Raw genomic sequence first — 17,375 nt, forward strand, 5'->3', positions numbered from 1 at the left:
AATGAACACTAAGGACAAAACAAGTAAGAGCTCAGAAATGCAGTTGAAAATTGAACTAAAAATGGAGAGAGGGAGGAAAAAAAGGACCTGATCCAGCATACGTGTAACTTCAGAGACCCATGGGAAAACTCCATAAAGAAATCTTTTATTGCTTTAAAATTTATGAAGAAATATCTTTATAGCCGAAAGCACTGTTGATTTGGCAAAATGCTTTGGATGCTTAGATAATGTAATCTGAAAATTTCTGATGCAGAAATTAAAAGTTAGAAAAAACTTTACTTTCTGTCTCCAGGGATGATTTGTTTTAAGAGATATGCTTATATTTTTAATCTGTAAGATTTGCCATTACATCAAAAATATACATTAAAGATTTACATTAAAAATATAAATCTTTCTGGATACAATGTTTTTGTTCTATGAAAGCTGTTGATTTATTTGTAAATTAATTTTGTGAAGAATTTTCATGGCGTATAAAACATGAGAAAATATATGACAGTTTACTTGGATCAATTTCATGTAATTCCCCATAGGTTATAATAAAATCAGAACACTGATGCCATCAGCAGGATTAAATCTAAATTTAATTTTTTTCTTTCTTTAATTAAACTTATTAGAATGATATTGGTTAATAAAATTATGTAGGTTTCAGGTATACAATTCTATAGTACTTCATCTGTATATTGTAATTATGTGTTTGCCATCCCAAGTAAAGTCTCCTTCCATCACCATTTATCCCCCATATACCCTCTTCTACTTCCCCTCTCCCCGTTTCCCTCAGGTAATCACCACACTGTGTCTATGAGGGTTTTTTTTCCTTAATCCCATCACCTTTTTCACCCAGCCCTGCAATCGCCCTCCCCTGTGACAGCTGTCAATCTGTTCTTTATGAGTCTGTTTCTATTTTGTTTGTTAGTTTATTTAGTTCATTAGATTTGACATATGAATGAAATCATATGGTACTCTCCTTTCTCTGGCTGGCTTATTTCACAAAGCATAATGCTTGCCAGGTCCATCTGTACTGTTACAAAGGGTAAGATTTCCTTCTTTTTTATAGCCAGGTAGTATTTTATTCTGTAAATATACCACAGCTTTTTTTTTATCCAGTCATCTATTGATGGACTCTCCAGCTGCTTCCAAATCTTGGCAATTGTAAATAATGCTGCAATGAACATGAGGTGCATGTATCTTTTTGAATTAGTGTTTTGGGTTTCTTTGAATATATTTCCAGAAGTGGGATCACTGGGTCATGAAGCAGTCCTATTTTTAATTTTTTGAGGTAACTCCATGCTGCTTTCCAGAGTGGCTGCACCAATCAGCATTCCCACCAACATTGCTCCAGGGGTCCCTCTTCTCCACAACTTTGCCAACACTTGTTTGTTGATTTATTGATAGCCATTCTGACAGGTGTGTTGTGACATCTCATTGTGGTTTTAATTTGCATTTCTCTGATATTAGTGACATTGAGCATCTTTTCATATGACTATCAGCCATCTCCATGTCCTCTTTGGAGAAGTACCTATTCAGGTCCTTTGGTCATTTGGTGTCTGATTCCTGTGGCTATGACTTCCAGTACTATGTTGAATATGAATGGTGAAAGCTGACATCCCTGTCTTGTTTCTGATCTTAAGAAAATGCTTGGAGTTTTTGTCCATTGAGCATGATGTGGGTTATGCATTTGTCATATATGGCCTTTATTATGCTGAGGTATGTTCCCTCTATTCCCAAATTGCTGAGAGTTTTTATTATAAATAGGTGCTGGATTTTCTCAGACGCTTTTTCTGCATCTATTGATATGCTCATGTGCTTTTTATACTTCATTTTGTTTATGTGGTGTATCCCATTCATTGATTTGTGCATATTTTAACAATCTTGCATCTCTGGAATAAATCCCACTTGATCATGATATGTTATCTTTTTATTGTATTGCTATATCAGGTTTGATAATATTTTGTAGAGTACTTTAGCATCTATGTTCATCAGGGATGTTTGTCTGTAATTTTCTCTTTTTTGTAGTGTCTTTATCTTGTGTTGGAATTAGGATAATGCTGGCCTCATAAAATGAGCTTTGGAGCCCTTCCCACTTCTTCAGTTTTCTGGAATAGTTTGAGAAAGATAGGTGTTAGCTCTTCTTTGAATGTTTGGTAAAATTCATTTGTGAAGCCATCCAATTCAAGGCTTTTGTTTGTTGGGAGTTTTTTTGATTACTGCTTCAATTTAACAAGTTGTGATGTCTGTCCAAATTTTCTGGTTCTTCCTGATTAAGTTGGAAGATTGTATGTTTCTAGGAATTTATCTATTTCATCCAGATTGCCCAATTTGTTGGCAGATTGTTGTTCGTAATATTTTCTTACAATCTTCTGTATTTCTTTGGTGTCATTTGTTACTTCTCCTTTCTCATTTCTGATTTTCTTTTTATCCTCCCTCTTTTTTTCTTGATTTGGTTAAAGGTTTGTCAATCTTGTTTATCTTTTCCAAGAACCAGATCTTGGTTTTATTAATTTTTGTATTTTTTAGACTCTATTTCATTTATTTCTTCTCTGATCTTTATTATTTCCTTTCTTGTACCCACTTAAGGCTTTGTTTGTTGTTCCTTTTCTAGATCCTTTAACTATAGTCCTCTGTTTTTTCTCCTCTTCCTTCCCCTTCTTCTCCTTCTTCTCCTTCTCCTCCTCTCCTTCTTCTCCTTCTTCTTCAGGAAGGCCCTTTGCCCTGGCTGACTGGCTCAGTTATTTGCACCATCATCCTGTGCACCTGAAAGGTTGCAGGTTCAACCCCCTATCTGGGCACATGTGGGAGGCAACCATTAGATGCTTCTTTCTCACATCTATGCTTCTGTCTTTTTATCTCACTCTCCTTTCTTCTATCTCTAAAATACATTAATATATTCTCAAGTGAGGATTAAAAAGAAAACCTTTAAAAAATGGGGGCCCTTTAACATTTCTCGTAATACTGGTTTAGTGGTAACAAACTCCTTGAGCTGTTTCTCATCTGGGAAACTCTTTATTTCTCCTTTACCTGTAATTTTAAATGATAGCCTTGCTGAGTAAAGTAGTCTTGGTTGTAAGTCCTTGTTTTTCACCACTTTGAATATTTCATGCCAATCCCTTCTGACCCAAAAGGTTTCTGTTGAGAAATCAGCTGGCAGACTTACGGGAGCTCCCTTGTAGGTAACTCACAGCCTTTCCCTTGCTGCCTTTAAAATTCTCTTTGTTTTTAACTTTGTCATTTTAACTTTGATGCATCTTGGTATTGGCCTCTTTGCGTTTACCTTTTTTTGGAGTCTCTTCACTTCCTGGACTTGTGTGCCTTTTTTCTTCACCAGGTTAGGGAATTTTTCAGTCATTATGTCTACAAATGGGTTCTCAATCTCTTGCTCTCTCTCTTCTTCTTTGTTACCCCTATGATGTGAATGTTGTTATGCTTCATGTTGCCCCTAAGGTCCCTTAAATTATTCTTTTTAAAATTCTTTTTACTTTTTGCTGTTCTGATTGGCTAGGTTTGTTTTTTTTATCTTGTTATCTAAATCACTGATTCTATCCTCTGCTTCATCCAGTCTACTGTTTATTCCTTCCAGTGTATTCTACATTTCAGAATTGTATTCTTAATTTCTGACTGGTCCTTCTTTTTATGGTTTCTATGTTCTTTTTTATGCTGTTGGGCACCCTTATTACAACTGTTTTGAACTCTATATCTGATAAACTGCTTGCCTCCAGTTCACTTAGCTCTTTTTCTAGAGATTTCTCCTGTCATTTCATTTGGAGCCTGTTTCTTTGTCTCCCCATTTTGGCTGCCTCTTTGTGTTTATTTCTATGTATTAAATAGATCTGCTATGACCCCCATTCTTGGTGGGGTGGCCTTATGTAGTAGATGTCTTGTGGGCTGGGTCCAGTGGTGCCATCTCCTTGATTACCTGAGCTGGATACTCCAGGAATGCCCCTTGTGTGGGTTATATGGGCCCTTCTGTTGTAATTGGGACTTGATTGCTATTGGCCTGTTCATGCACAGGATTGAACCTCAGGCTGGCTGGCTGAGAGGCTCAACCCTGTCTATGAGATGCAAGCTGCTGTGCAGGTACTGACCACATGAAGCAGAACCTGGTGCCTGCCAATATCTCCCTTTTTATATACTGCTTGTGAAACTTATTGGGTCCTGCCCTTATGATGTCTGAAGCTGGCCACTCTATGTGTTGGTTCTGGGCCTCTTAGGAGAAACTCTGGTGTTGGCCAGTGTTAGGTGCTGCCTATGACTGGGGCTGGGTAACTCTTTGGAGCTACAAGTAATCCATAGTTGGTGGCTGCCTCTGCTGGGCCTGTGTGTACATGGGAAGGATCAAACTACACACAAAGGCTGGCTTTTACCAGCATCAGGCCTGGGGGCAACTCAAGGCAACTTAAGATCTGCCTCCACCTGACTGTACCTGCCAGCTGCCTGTTAGGCTCAGTCACTATAAGAGCCTTTGGCAGTACTTGAATTGCATGAGGTAGATTTTCAGTGAGGCACCAAGTAAGGGCCAGTGGTGTTCACCAGACTGATAAGGGTCAAATACAGGGTCAGTGCTGGGTGTGAGGCCACTCAGCAAATGTCCCCAGGTATATCAAGTCTAGCTGCCACCTGCTAGGTGCTCACATACTTTTGTGTTCGGGAGCAGTCTCAGGGAGTCATTAGGGTGAGGCCATCAGAGTTTATCATGTCCAAACATACCATGATTTGGCTGTATGAATGGAGTGTTCTTCTCTTATTGGACACTCATGAGGGAAAATGGCCCCTGTCCTTGAGCCACACAACTCAGTCTGTTCCACATTCTGCCAGGAAACCATTGTCAGCATAGTGGGGCCTCTGGGAGTCAGGATGATGAGCTAATAGGTCTCCTGTGAGGGGAAGGTGCTGGTCAGACTTTGGGGAAGATGTGCAGGCGGCCCCCATCCCAGAGCCAAACAACTCAGTCTGTCCCAGATTTTTCCCAATCTTGGCAGGGCAGAGCCACTAGGAGTCAGGGAGGTTGAGCCATCTGAACTGAAAGATTGGTTCTGCTAGGAGCCTGGAGGTGGTTCGTGCAGATCTCCCTTGAGGGAGTAGTGCCCAACAGGTTCATGGGGAAGTTTGGGTCACCACCCAAAGCCACACTACTCTGTCACTGACACCTTCTGAGGCTGACCAGACCTCTACACCCTGGCAAAGGCAGCTGACTCCTCAGCAGGGTGTAAGATCCGTAGGCTGGAGCGAGAGTGAATCCAAATGGTAGTGTTGTTGTTTTCCCCCGGGCTGATACCACACGGAAAGGAGTGTTTCACCCAAGAAAGATAGCATCTGCAGCATGGGAGACTGACGCAGCACAGAGAACCTGGTCACTGCCCCTTCAGCTCTCTTCCCAAAGCCACAAACCCCAGACCCTCCCCATGTGATTCTAGTCCACGCCATCTTCCCTCCACTGGAGCCCAGAGTGAGTGGCTGCAAATGAAATTTTGTATCTTGGCCCTTTAAGAGAATGCCAGTGTCTCCAGTGGACTACCATCTCTTCCTGGTGGACAGAAACTGTGCTGCTTTTCACAGAGAGATGTTATGTGGGACCCTCTTCCCAGCTCTGGTGCTCCAGGCTGAGGAACCTGGCTTGGGGTTGAGACCCCACACTTCTCAGCTGAGATATCCCTCTGGAACCTCAGCCACCACCTGTGGGTGCAGGGCCAGCTGTTTTTGTGTTTCTGCTCTTCTTATCAGTCTCAATGTGGCTTCTTCTGTAAATCCATGGTTATACGACTTCTCTTCAGCTAGTCTTCAGTTGGTTATTCAGGATGATTGATCTGTAATTTAGTTGTAATTCTAGTTTGGTCCTGGGAGAACATGAGTGTAGTTTCCACCTACTCTGCTGCCATCTTGGGTTCTTCCTAACTTTAATTTTTAAATATTTAATTCCCAGTTGCTAACATACTGACTCAAAAGTACATACATTTATGCCCTAGTTGGTGTGGCTCAGTGGATTGAGCACTGGCCTGCTAACAGAAAGGCTGCCAGTCAGGGTACATGCCTGGGTTGTGGGCCAGGACCCTAGTTGGGGCAGGCAAAGGTCAATTGATCAACATTTCTCTCCCTCTTTTCCCCTCTCTCAAAAAATAAGTAAATAAAATCTTTTTTTAGAAGTACATAAATTGAAATACTTTTTTACTCAAAATTAAAATGTAACCATGTTCAGTATATCATCCAAAACCTACTTTTTGAAAGTAGAATAAAAAAAATCTCTGGCATAACCTGTTAAACATATTTTTCTCTGTTTTCTTTTTTGAAATCCCCTGAAGATGACAATAGAAAAAAAAATTTAAGGTATAAATCCATATGCACAAAGAAAGCTGGAAAGACACTACAACAGATAAGAAATGTTAACAAATTTGTGAAGATAGAAAATAGATAAAGGTGTGAAAACTGGCTTAGAAGAACTGAGTAACCTGAAATCAAAGTACTTAATACCAAACTGAAGCAAGGTGACTCTCTCCACAGAGGGCAGGAAGGGCTCAGGAATTGAAGGTATTATAAAAAGCATAGATACAGAGTGAGAATTACAACAGGAGAACTGGTGGAAAAGAACACTGGAACCCTACCTTGTGAAGCCACATAACTACTCTTGTCTTACTCTCAGAAAATGGGAGGTTTATTTCCTAGTAATTGAACCAGAGAGGCCCAGACTTGAGGACTCCAGGCACAGCAGAAGGCAGGAATAAAGCACCAAAATGAAAATAAAGGACTACTCAGAGTTAGGCATAACGAACAATAAGACCTCCCACCTCCATCCTTATAACCCTTTCCAGTTGCCAGAACACCAGGAACCATGCTTATTCCTCCCAATCAAGACATCAAAAAAGATATCAACACAAAAGTTGTCTCAGTGCCCCACCACATTATGAAGATGCCCACCTGTACACAAATTCCTCTGTCGTGACAGAGCTTCCAATCTGCTGTTCAGTCCCTTACTCTTAGATACGTCTGAATGGAGAAGCAAGTCTCACTAGATATTTAAGGAAAACTCCAAAATGAAAGGCAGAGAGACAAAAACAACAACTTGTGGCAGGGGCAATGGGGGGAGGGTATAAGCAGGCAATAAAAAAATAACTGTTTTGCCCTGGCTGTTGTGGCTTGGTAGACTGAGTGCCGGCCTGCAAAACAAAAGGTCACTGGTTCAACTCCCAGTCAGGGCTCATGCCTGGGTTGCAAGCCAGGTCCCCAGCTGGGGGCATGGGAGAGACAACAGATCAATATATCTCTCACATATCAAAGTTTCTTTCCCTCTTTCTCTCCTTCCCTTCTCATCTCTCTAAAAATAAATAAAATCTTTTTTTAAAAACTCTTTTTAACTCTGATTAATATATCCTAAAAGATAAGAGAGGACTAACTCAGTCATTTCCTCTCATGACCTACATAAAAGAGCTGAATTGAGATCCTTTTATGTACCATGTTCCCTAAGTTTTGCCACTATTTCTGCTTTGTTGGAATTAGACAATCTGCCCAACATATCTTTATCTTTGGTAGAGTATAACATAAACACTTAAAATATTTATCAAAACAACAAGTCTAGAGAGTCAAAGGTGGAGGTGAGCTCAATATGTCTGAGGGACAGTATGGCTAGAGTCCAGTCAGCAAGTAGTAGACAGATAGGCGATGAGGTCAGAAAGCAGGCAAGGGCCAGATCACGTAGGGTTTCAGAGCTCTGATACAGCTTTTGTTCTAGGAGTCAATTGGAAGCTACTGAGGAGGTTTTGAGAAGAATGACAATCCAGTTTCGGAAAGACAGGCCTTGGACTGGAATGAGAGGAAACTTGTAGTACTTTCCTTTGGGAATGGAGTTAGGCCAAGATGCTAAGCTAGGTATATGACATGTGACAAATGACAATGTTCTAGCTAATAACAAATGAAAATGTTCTGTGCAACTTTCTTAAAGCAGGGAAAGGGCCTAATGTACCTCTCTTTATCTTTTCTCCTTCCCAATGACTGTGATTGGAAAGAGCCCACATCTCTATTAATTATGAACCTTCCAGACCAGCTGTGAACTGCCTAGGTTTACATGAGAGAAAAACTACTATCTTGTTAGGAGTTTGCTGTCATTTGCAATTGAATCTAAACAGGACTATCACACTTCATTCTTAGCTTGCTTGAGATTGCATAATGACTAGAAATTTCAGGCCAGGATATTGGGAGTTTTCCCAGAAATTTCATTCCTTATAATAGGGACTTCATAAGGTGGCAGATTGCTCGTGTGGCACACTAACTTCACTTACTAGGCAGCCCTGGTCTATTCACTGAAGTCTGCATCTTTTATTCTGGTAGGTCATTTTGATCAGATGGTGTGTTCCTTTGGCTCCTAAGACATGCAGATGCATTCTCCAGCCAATCCTGAAAAAAAAAAAAAAAAAAAAAAAAAAAAAAAGGTGGAATTTGATGTGATCTTGCTTTCCTTCTTAACTTATGACCTCACAACTCTTACAAATATTTAAATCATATCTAATTCTGGAAAAGTTTTGGATCCAAAGGGGAAGAAGAGGTTGAAGATACAGGAGAGAGAAGGCTAGGAGGAGATCTAGCAGAGGGAATGGCTTTTGCTAGAAGAAATCATGATTTGGCTTTTTTTACTCATTATTCTTAGTTGTGTGTATCAGCAGTTTGTTTCTTTTTATTGCTGAGGAGTATTTCATTGTATGGATGTATCACAGTTTCTTTAACCATTCACCCATTGAAGAACATCTGGGTTGTTTCTAATTGGGGACTATTATAAAACAAAGCTGCTATAAAGATTCAGGTACACATTTTGTGTAAAAATAAGTTTTCATTTCTCTGGGATAAATGTTCAAGAGTGCAATTGCTGGGTCATATGGTAGTTGCATCTTTAGTTTTTCAAGAAAGTGCCAAACTCTTTTCCAGAGTGGCCATACCATTTATATTCCCAACAATGCATAAGTGATTCCCTATCTTTGATTCCTTGTCAGATTTTGGTGTTATTGTTTTTTACTTCAGCCATTCAGACAAGCGTATACTGATACCTCTTATGGTTTAATTTGCTTTTTTAATGATGTTGCCTGGCTTTTGAATATTGAATCAGCCTTATATCCCTAGAATAGATCCCACTTGATCATGGTATATAATTCTTTTTATATATTGCTATTTTATTTGCTAATATTTGCTTTAGAATTTTTGAGTCTATGTTAAGTCTGCGTTTGAGTCTATGAGAGATAATGATTTGCAGTTTACTTTTCTATACTATCATTGTCTGGTTTTGGTATCAGGGTAAGAGTAACTACATAAGATGAACTGGAAAGTGTTCCTACCTTTTCTGTTTTTCTAAAAGAGATTGTGTATAATCTGTTTTAATTCTTTAAAAGTTTAGTAGAATTCTTCAGTGAAACCTGGGCTGGAGATACATTTGGAGGCTGTTTTTTAAACGATAGATTCAATTCCCTTAATAGTTACAGGGCTCTTTGTATTATCTATTTTATGTTGGGTAAGTTATGGTAATTTGTAGCATTCAATGAATTGGTATATTTCACCAAAGTTGTTAAACTTATGTGTTCAGAGTTGTTCATAATATTCCCTTGTCACCCTTTTAATTTTTTTTATTTATTTTCTTATTGTTCAAATACAGCTGTCTCCATTTTCCCGTCACCACTTTCCCCTGACCCACCCATCCCCACCTCCCACCCTCAATCACCTTTTTAATGTTTGAAGAGTCTACAGTGATAATCCATTTTATTCCTGAGTTTCATAATTTGTGTCTTCTTCCTTTCTCTTTTCGGTCTTGCTAAAGGCTCATCATGATTTTCCTCCCCAAGAAGCTTTTTGTTTCATTGGTTTTCTTTATTATTTTTTCTTTTTTCCTTTCAGTGATTTCTGCTTTTATTATTTTCTTTTATTTTCAACCTGCTTATATCATTACATTTGAAGTGAGTTTCTTGTAATCAGCATATACTGAGGTCATGTTTAATTTACTCTGTCATTCAAAATACAATTATGTTTTCAGACCATTTATGTTTAATGCAATTATTGATATTATAGGGCTTAAGTCTGTCATTTTATTTTTTTGTTTTCTGCCTGTTCTTTTATTTTTATTTTTCCTACCTTCCTGTGGGATACTTGCACATTTTTTGAATTCCACATTGATTTATCAATAGTGTTTTGAAGTGTATCTCTTTATATAGTATTTTGCTGGTTGCTCCAAGCACTATTATTTTATATATACATATAGTTATATACACATTATTCATATTTGTTTTATATGTTACATATATAACATGTATACAACATATTTTATAGGTATAATTTATCCCAGTATACTGGTAAATTTTATAGTTCAAGTAAAGTGTAGAAATATTATCTCCTTTTATGTCTCTTTACTTTCTCCACTTAATAATATAATCATCTCAAATATTTCCCCTACCTATTTTTAAAATCACATCAGACAATGTCATCATTTTTGCTTCAACCATCAAACAATTTAAAGACTCAGGATGAGAAGGAAAACCTATTATATTTACCCATATTTTGCTTAACATGTTCTTTCTTCCTTCCCAATGTTCCTGTATTTCTTCTTTCATAATTTCCTTCCTGTTTAGAGAACTTATTTTAGCCATTCTTTTAGGAAATGGCTGCTAGTGACAAAATCTCATACTTTTTCTTCATATGATTTCCCCTTCATTCCTAAAGGATATTTTTCCTGGACATAGGATTCTGAGTTGTTAGTACTTCACTTTCAACACTTGAAAAACAGTGTTATTTCTTTTTGACCTCCATGGTTTCTGATAGGAAATCTATCATTCACAATGTTTTTTCTTTATTGGTAAGGTGTCACTTCTTGCTCTCTGATTTCAATGTTTTTTCTTTGTTTTTAGTTTTCAGAAGTTGAGCTATATGTCTTGGCATGGATTTCTTTGGTTAAGCCTATTTAGCTTTCTTTTGTCTTTTTCTTTTTTTTTTTTTTTACATAACAGCTTTATTGAGATACAACTTGTATACCATAAAATTCACCCTTTTAAAGTTTATCATAAGGTGGTTTTTAGTACACTGGGTAGGGCAAAAGTAGGTTTACAGCTGTTTTTATGGAAAAAGACATACAGATTATGATTATTACAATAGCTTTTTTAACTCTGTTTCATGTACTAACAACTGTAAACCTACTTTTGCCTCCTACTCTGCGGGTTTTGCAATCTCCGCTATCTAATTTTAGACTGCTTTCATCATCCCAAAAAAGAAACCCTATACCTATTGGTAGTCACCTTCTATTTCCCCTCCTCCACTCCTTAGAAACCACTAATCTACTTTGTCTCTGTGGATTTGCCTGTTCTGAATATTTCATACAAATATAATCATAAAATATGTGGTCTTTTGTAACTGGCTTCTTTCACTTGGCATAATGTTTTCAAGATTTATATTGGAACATGTATAAGTACTCTATTCCTTTTTAGTAACTATAAATATTCTATTGTATGAATATACTCTATTTTGTTTTTTCATTTATCAATTGATGGGCATTTGAGTTGTTTCCAATTTTTTGACTATTACAAATAATGCTGCTATGGACATTTGTGCACAAGTTTTATGTAGACATTTATTTTCATTTCCATTAGCAGTGGAATTACTGGATGGTATGGTGACTCTATGTTTAACTGTTTGAAGAAATGCCAAACAGTTTTCCAAGCAGTGCGGCATTTTACATCCCCACTAGCAATATATGAAAGTTTCAATTCCTTCACATCCTTGCCAACATTTGTTCTTATCTGTCCTTATTATAGCTATCCTAGTAGGTATGAAGTGGTATCTCATTGTATTGATTTGCATTTCCCAATAACTAATGATGACGAGCATCTTTTCATATGCTTATTAGCCATTTGCACATCTTTTTTAACATAAGGTCTATACAGATCCTTTGCCCATTTTTAATTAGGTTATTTGTGTTTTTATTATTGAGAGAGAAGAGTTCTTTATTCTAGAATCAAGTCTCTTCTCAGATATGTGATTTGCAAATATTTTCTCCCACTCTGTGGGTAGTCTTTTCACTTTCTTTCTTGATGGTTTCTTTAAAGCACATTTTAAGTTTTGATGAAATTGAACTTATCTAGTTTTTTCTTTTGCCGTTTGTGTTTTTGATGTCATATCTAAGATGTTTTTTTCTAACTCAAGGTCGCAAAGATTTACTTTTATGTTTTCTTCTAACAATTGGATAGTTTTAGATCTTACATTTAATTCTATGATACTTTTTGAGTTAATTTTTTTATATATGATATGAGGTAGGGGTCCAACTTTATTCTTTTGCACATCAATACTCAGTTGTCCTAGCACTATCTGTTGAAAACTCTTTCCCCAACTAAATTATTTTTGCACCTTTGTTGAAAATTTGCTCAGCTTCTTAAATCTGTAGGTTTACATGTTTTATCAAATTTCAGAAGTTTCCAGCCATTATTTCCTTGAGTATTCTTTTGGTCCCTCTCTCTTTCCTTCTCTTTCCAGGATTCTGAAGACAACAAATGTTAGATCTTTTGTCACTCAACTAACTTCATGAGACTGTTTTCCAATATATATTCTCTCTATTGTTAGATTGGGTAATTTCTATTGTTCTCTCTGTAAGTTTACTGATTCTTTCCTCTATTGTATTGTTGAACCCATCCACTGAGGGTTTTTTTTTTTTTTTTTTGACTATTCTATTTTTTAGTTCTAAATTTTCTATTTGGTTTTTTATATTGTCTATTTCTTGCTGAGACTTTGTATTTTTTCCTTTGTTGCCAGTGTTTTTATAATTGCTTAATGAAGCATTTTTATGTCTGCTTTAAGATCTTTTTCAGATAATTCTTACATCTCTATCACCTAGGTTTTGTCATCTATTAATCAACTCTTTTGTACAGTTTCAGATGTTCCTGGTTCTTGATATAATGAGCAACTTTTAATTGAAATCTAAGCATTTGGAGTAGCATGTTATGAGACTTTAGATCTTACTTAAAACTTTTATTTTAGCTGACTTTTTCTGACATAGCACTAGAGGAGAAAGTTAGAGTGGAGAACAGGGATCACCTCATTGCTGCCGTGTTGGAGGAGAAGTCCAAGTTCTTTACTTGGCCTCCACTGACACCCAAGATGGGAGGCTCTTCTCACTGGGCAGTAGAGATGAAAGTCCTGGCTCCCTACTTAACCTTTTCTGACAGCAGAGGAGGGGAGGAAGGGTTGGGGCACTATGTAACGGCCTTGTTTTGGTTAGAAGTCTAGGCTCTCCACTAGGCCTATGCAAATGTTTTCTTCCACTCTAGGCGTGTCACAATTTTTTTTTTTCTGTAGTTTCTGGCTGGAGGAGAACAGTTACTGTCTAAATGTTTTCTGTCTGCTCTGCTGCCTGCCCCTTTTCTGGTCTATCAGCTAGAAAGAGCAATGCAGGGGCGGCGGGGGGGGGGGGGGGGGGCGGGGGGGGGGCGGTGGGGGGGGGGGGGGCGGGGGGGGCGGGGGGGTGTTTTGTCTGCACCATTGGCATTTCCAGGTTGCCAGCTTCTTCAGTTTTAAGTCTGGGACATATGAGGCAAAAAGAAAACACAGGAAACTAGCCATTATGTTGTTTCTTGGGTCTCAAGGGCTCTAGTTAGTCTGTCTTCTCTCCATCTTTCAGAGTTACCTTATATTTGTTTTATATGTAATGTTCAGGGTTTTTTGTTGTACTTAGGAGGAAGAATAGGGATAAGTAGGTTTACTCCATCTTCCCAGAATCTAAGTAGACCTTTTTATAAACAGGATTATATTTTAATCACTAGGAGATTATTAATAGTTAAAGGAGTTATGAAGTTAACCCTTTCCTAGTTAATAATAACTCCTTATCTTTTTTGTACATTCAAACTATATATTGGGTTTGCTTTAAATTAGAAATGCCTAGAGATTATTTATCTATTTCTGATTATTGACAATAACTGTCCTCTTTCAAAATTTGAATTAAATTCTTCTAAATAATTAATTTTTAAAATGTTTTTTCCTTAATGCCAACCTGAAGGTGTTTTGATGGAAGACAATTCCTTAAATTGTCAAGTGTTAAAGAATATAATGAGAATCCCTACATCTTTCTGCAAGTATAAGATGGGAGATAACAGTAGTCTGAATATTCTGTCTGTAAATTTTTAGAAGTTTCCTGTATCTGAAAGATTATTTCACTTCTCTTACTGAGTTTCTATATACTTGTCCACAATTGCCTATTAAAGGTATTGATTTAACAATTTTTGGATTTCCAGGCTCATTATTTTTAATAACCATTCCTCCTCAAACATTTGTTCTTTTATATGTATTAATATCTAATAATACTTTTATTGCCCTCTAACTATCTGCCAGGTGCTCTGCTAATGAGCTTTTAATATACTTTATCTTATTTAATCCTGTTTAAGACAAGGTACGTGAAGCTCTGAAAGACTGAACTGAAAGCATTCCTAAGTGGTAAAGCCAGCATCTGCATATAGGTCCTCTGCCTCCCAACTCCACGCTTGTTTTGACAATGCTGCATCTGACAGAGTAAGCATCTTTTCCTCCCAAGGTGAAAGCTTATAGGTATGTTTTCTCCCTTAATGTTATTTTGTAAGTTCTACCATTCTTTAATTTGTATCTTAGTCAATTTTATCACCTAAGAAAAAAATCTTAATGCAGAAATTCAAAATATGAGATATCTGGAATAGGTTTTGAGATTAAAATGAAGTTTATTTACTATTTTTAATTTCAGTATATGTTATTTAAAAGTACCAGCAGTTTTTCAAAGTTTTGCCATATGAACATTGCTGTATTCCAGAGAAAGAGAAAACATTCCTGGGTGGCTGTGCAAAGAAAACACTAATAACAGGAAAAGTAAAATAAAATAGGCTATTGTGTTAATAAATCCTTGTCAATGTAAGATTTACTGTTTAAAATATGTTTTTTTAATTTAACTGAGAAGATGGACACAAAAAGGCTACACGTCTAAGTATCTCTTTATTTAATGCAGAACTATTTCATACTAAAATCTCAATTCACTTTCATTTAAGCTATATAAAAGAATGGATATTTGATTTGACTAATCTCAATTTCACAGCATCTAATAATCCAAACTTTTTTCTTTCAAAAGATTCTGGTGAATAAATCCTCTTATGTACACTAAATAATACTTGCTTTCAATTCACTTCAATTATTTTCAAGCTATTAATCAGGTGAATTCCTTATTAATTTGCTTAGTAGTTCTTTACATTTGCAAAGTATTCCTATTATTTTTCTTTAGCAAAGTACATTGTAGATATCACACATCCCTTGATGTATATAGATCAGGGGCTTGCTATTCCAAGCTGGAACTTTTCAAATGCAGAAATAAGTCCAGTTTGTTATCTGGATATAAATTTCCTGCAGCTACACTAACCTACATGGGAAGTTTTTTCCTACTAGGAAAAACAACATTTGTTTTTTCCTTAGTAATCTATTCATATTGGTGGCAAGGGGGCGGGGGTTCTTTTTGCCATACACTACTGTATCCACTTGCTGTCAAATTAACATTAGAAAATGTTGAAATCGTAAGTATTTTAGTTACTTGAAACATTTTTCTTGCTATGTTTAATTTCCTAATGACAAAAATTACCCTTTTATATTAAAAATTTATGTTAAATAAATCAGTTAGTTTTAAAAATAACTGTGGTTGCAAATGAAATTTGTTAACAACTTTATTAACAAATAAGCTATCGGTATAAATTTAAAAAGGACTTTTTCATATTGGTGCTATAATTTTATCTAGAATATTCCTGGAGGGCAACAACCGCTACACATTTTCATAACAATATATACAGAACTCGCAAGTAGGATACTCAAAATTGTTGGCACTTTTACACCCATTGATCATGTAAGGAAGAATATAATCACAGGCGTCATCATATTAGGAAATGATTATGCAATTTTTAAATATTCATATATAGTAAATTTATATGAGTAAATGTGGGGGAAGGAAACTGGTGTTTACCTACTCATTACCATGATTATGATTGAATATAAACAGTTTACCTCTCCCCTTTTGAATTTTTTTTTTCTGGAAAATAGAAGATATTTTAATTTCTCATGATGGGCAGTTACAGAGGAGAGGGTTTGTTATTTCTAATAGTGAGAAACTACAGTTTTACATTACTACACACCTGGAGATATAAAACTTTAATGTTATAAACCATTTAATGATACCTACAATAGCAGTGTATATGCTAGCTACAGCATGTACTCAAAAGCCTATCATTGCAATACTAGCGGGCAGCCGTCCGCCCCTATCTACTGAAGCCATTTCTTCTTTTTACTAGCGATGTCGGAACTGTACTATCGTGGGATATGGCGATGTTCTGTGTGAAACAGGCTCCCAGGGCAGGGCTGTCACTTAGGAGGTTTTCCTGGAATATATAAGTTAGGAACGGCTTAGGGTCCTATGCCAGGAGGGCCCTGGACAGCCCCTCATCAACCACACTTACAGGGCCATTTTGGTCGAGGCCTCACGGTGCAGTACAGCGTCCGCGGGGGCTCCTCCTGCGAGCCAGAGGCTCGGGCCAGCGTACCAGCCGCAGGGGACGCGAGCGTGTGAGCCCCGCGGCGGGCCGAGACCGGAGGCTGGAGGCCGGTCGCTGCAGCGCGGGTTTAGAAACCGCTGCTGCGGGCCGCCGGGTGCAAGTCCGCCGGCCTGTCAGGCCGGGGCAGAGGTTTTCCCAGTCTCGCCGCCGTTGCCAAGGCGACCGCCGCCGAATGTGGGCTCCGCCCCCCGGCCAATCGGACAGGCGCTCGCTGGATCCCCGATTTTCTTTGTTCCGCAGCCATTTCAGGCCCCGGGCAGGAGGCAGCGCCGCTTCGGCAGAGGGCCCAAGCGCCGGAGGCCTCTGGGATGGTGTGGGACCGGGTAGGTGACAGGGTGTGACTGGAGGGCGGGAGCGGAGGCTGTATGTTCTGGAGGTAGCTGACGGGCTGCGGGGAGAGGCGCCAGACTCGCCGCCCTCCGGTCCCCGCCCGGCCGTTTGGAGCCAGGCAGCGGCGGCTGCGCGGTTCGAAGCCCAACAGCTGCCACCCCGCGCGTCTTGCGGGCAGGGAGCGGGCGGCAGCTCTTCAGGTGTCCCAGGTCACGGCCTGGAGCCCTTTAGGGCGGCGGGAAGGAGAGGATCAGGTCCGGGGAGTTTTTGCCTCTGCCCATTAAACGGCGACGTTTGAGGACCCTGGGTGCCACAGTCGCTGTCCCTGGACGGCTAATTCCCGCTGGTTCTGGGCACTGTCCAGCACCACCCCTAAGGCCGGTCTTTGTCCCCGCCCGGCCCCCTCTGCCCGTGAGTCCCGGGCCCGCACACACCATCGCCTACACACTCATCTAACTGATCTCGTTCTTTCCCCTTGGGGCCTCCTGGTGCAGATAT

At 38.5% G+C, this 17,375-nt stretch overlaps 1 protein-coding gene across 2 annotated transcripts in view; it reads left to right on the forward strand.

Moving 5' to 3' along the window:
• Positions 1-16,784: 16,784 nt before the first annotated feature.
• The window catches only part of TNPO1 (transportin 1), an 86,710-nt gene continuing 86,119 nt past the window's right edge, over positions 16,785-17,375 (forward strand). For both annotated transcript variants that reach the window (XR_008529545.1, XM_054578485.1), the window contains exon 1: positions 16,785-16,870. Coding sequence is in view for 1 of the 2 variants with exons in the window: in XM_054578485.1 (XP_054434460.1) it covers positions 16,856-16,870 (15 nt within the window). In the remaining variant the exon portion in view is untranslated. The remainder of the gene's footprint in view (positions 16,871-17,375) is intronic.

The sequence above is a fragment of the Pteronotus mesoamericanus genome, unplaced genomic scaffold (assembly GCF_021234165.1).
Source record: "Pteronotus mesoamericanus isolate MK-2021 breed Mesoamerican mustached bat unplaced genomic scaffold, CSHL_Meso_final contig_50, whole genome shotgun sequence".
Lineage (NCBI taxonomy): Eukaryota > Metazoa > Chordata > Mammalia > Chiroptera > Mormoopidae > Pteronotus > Pteronotus mesoamericanus.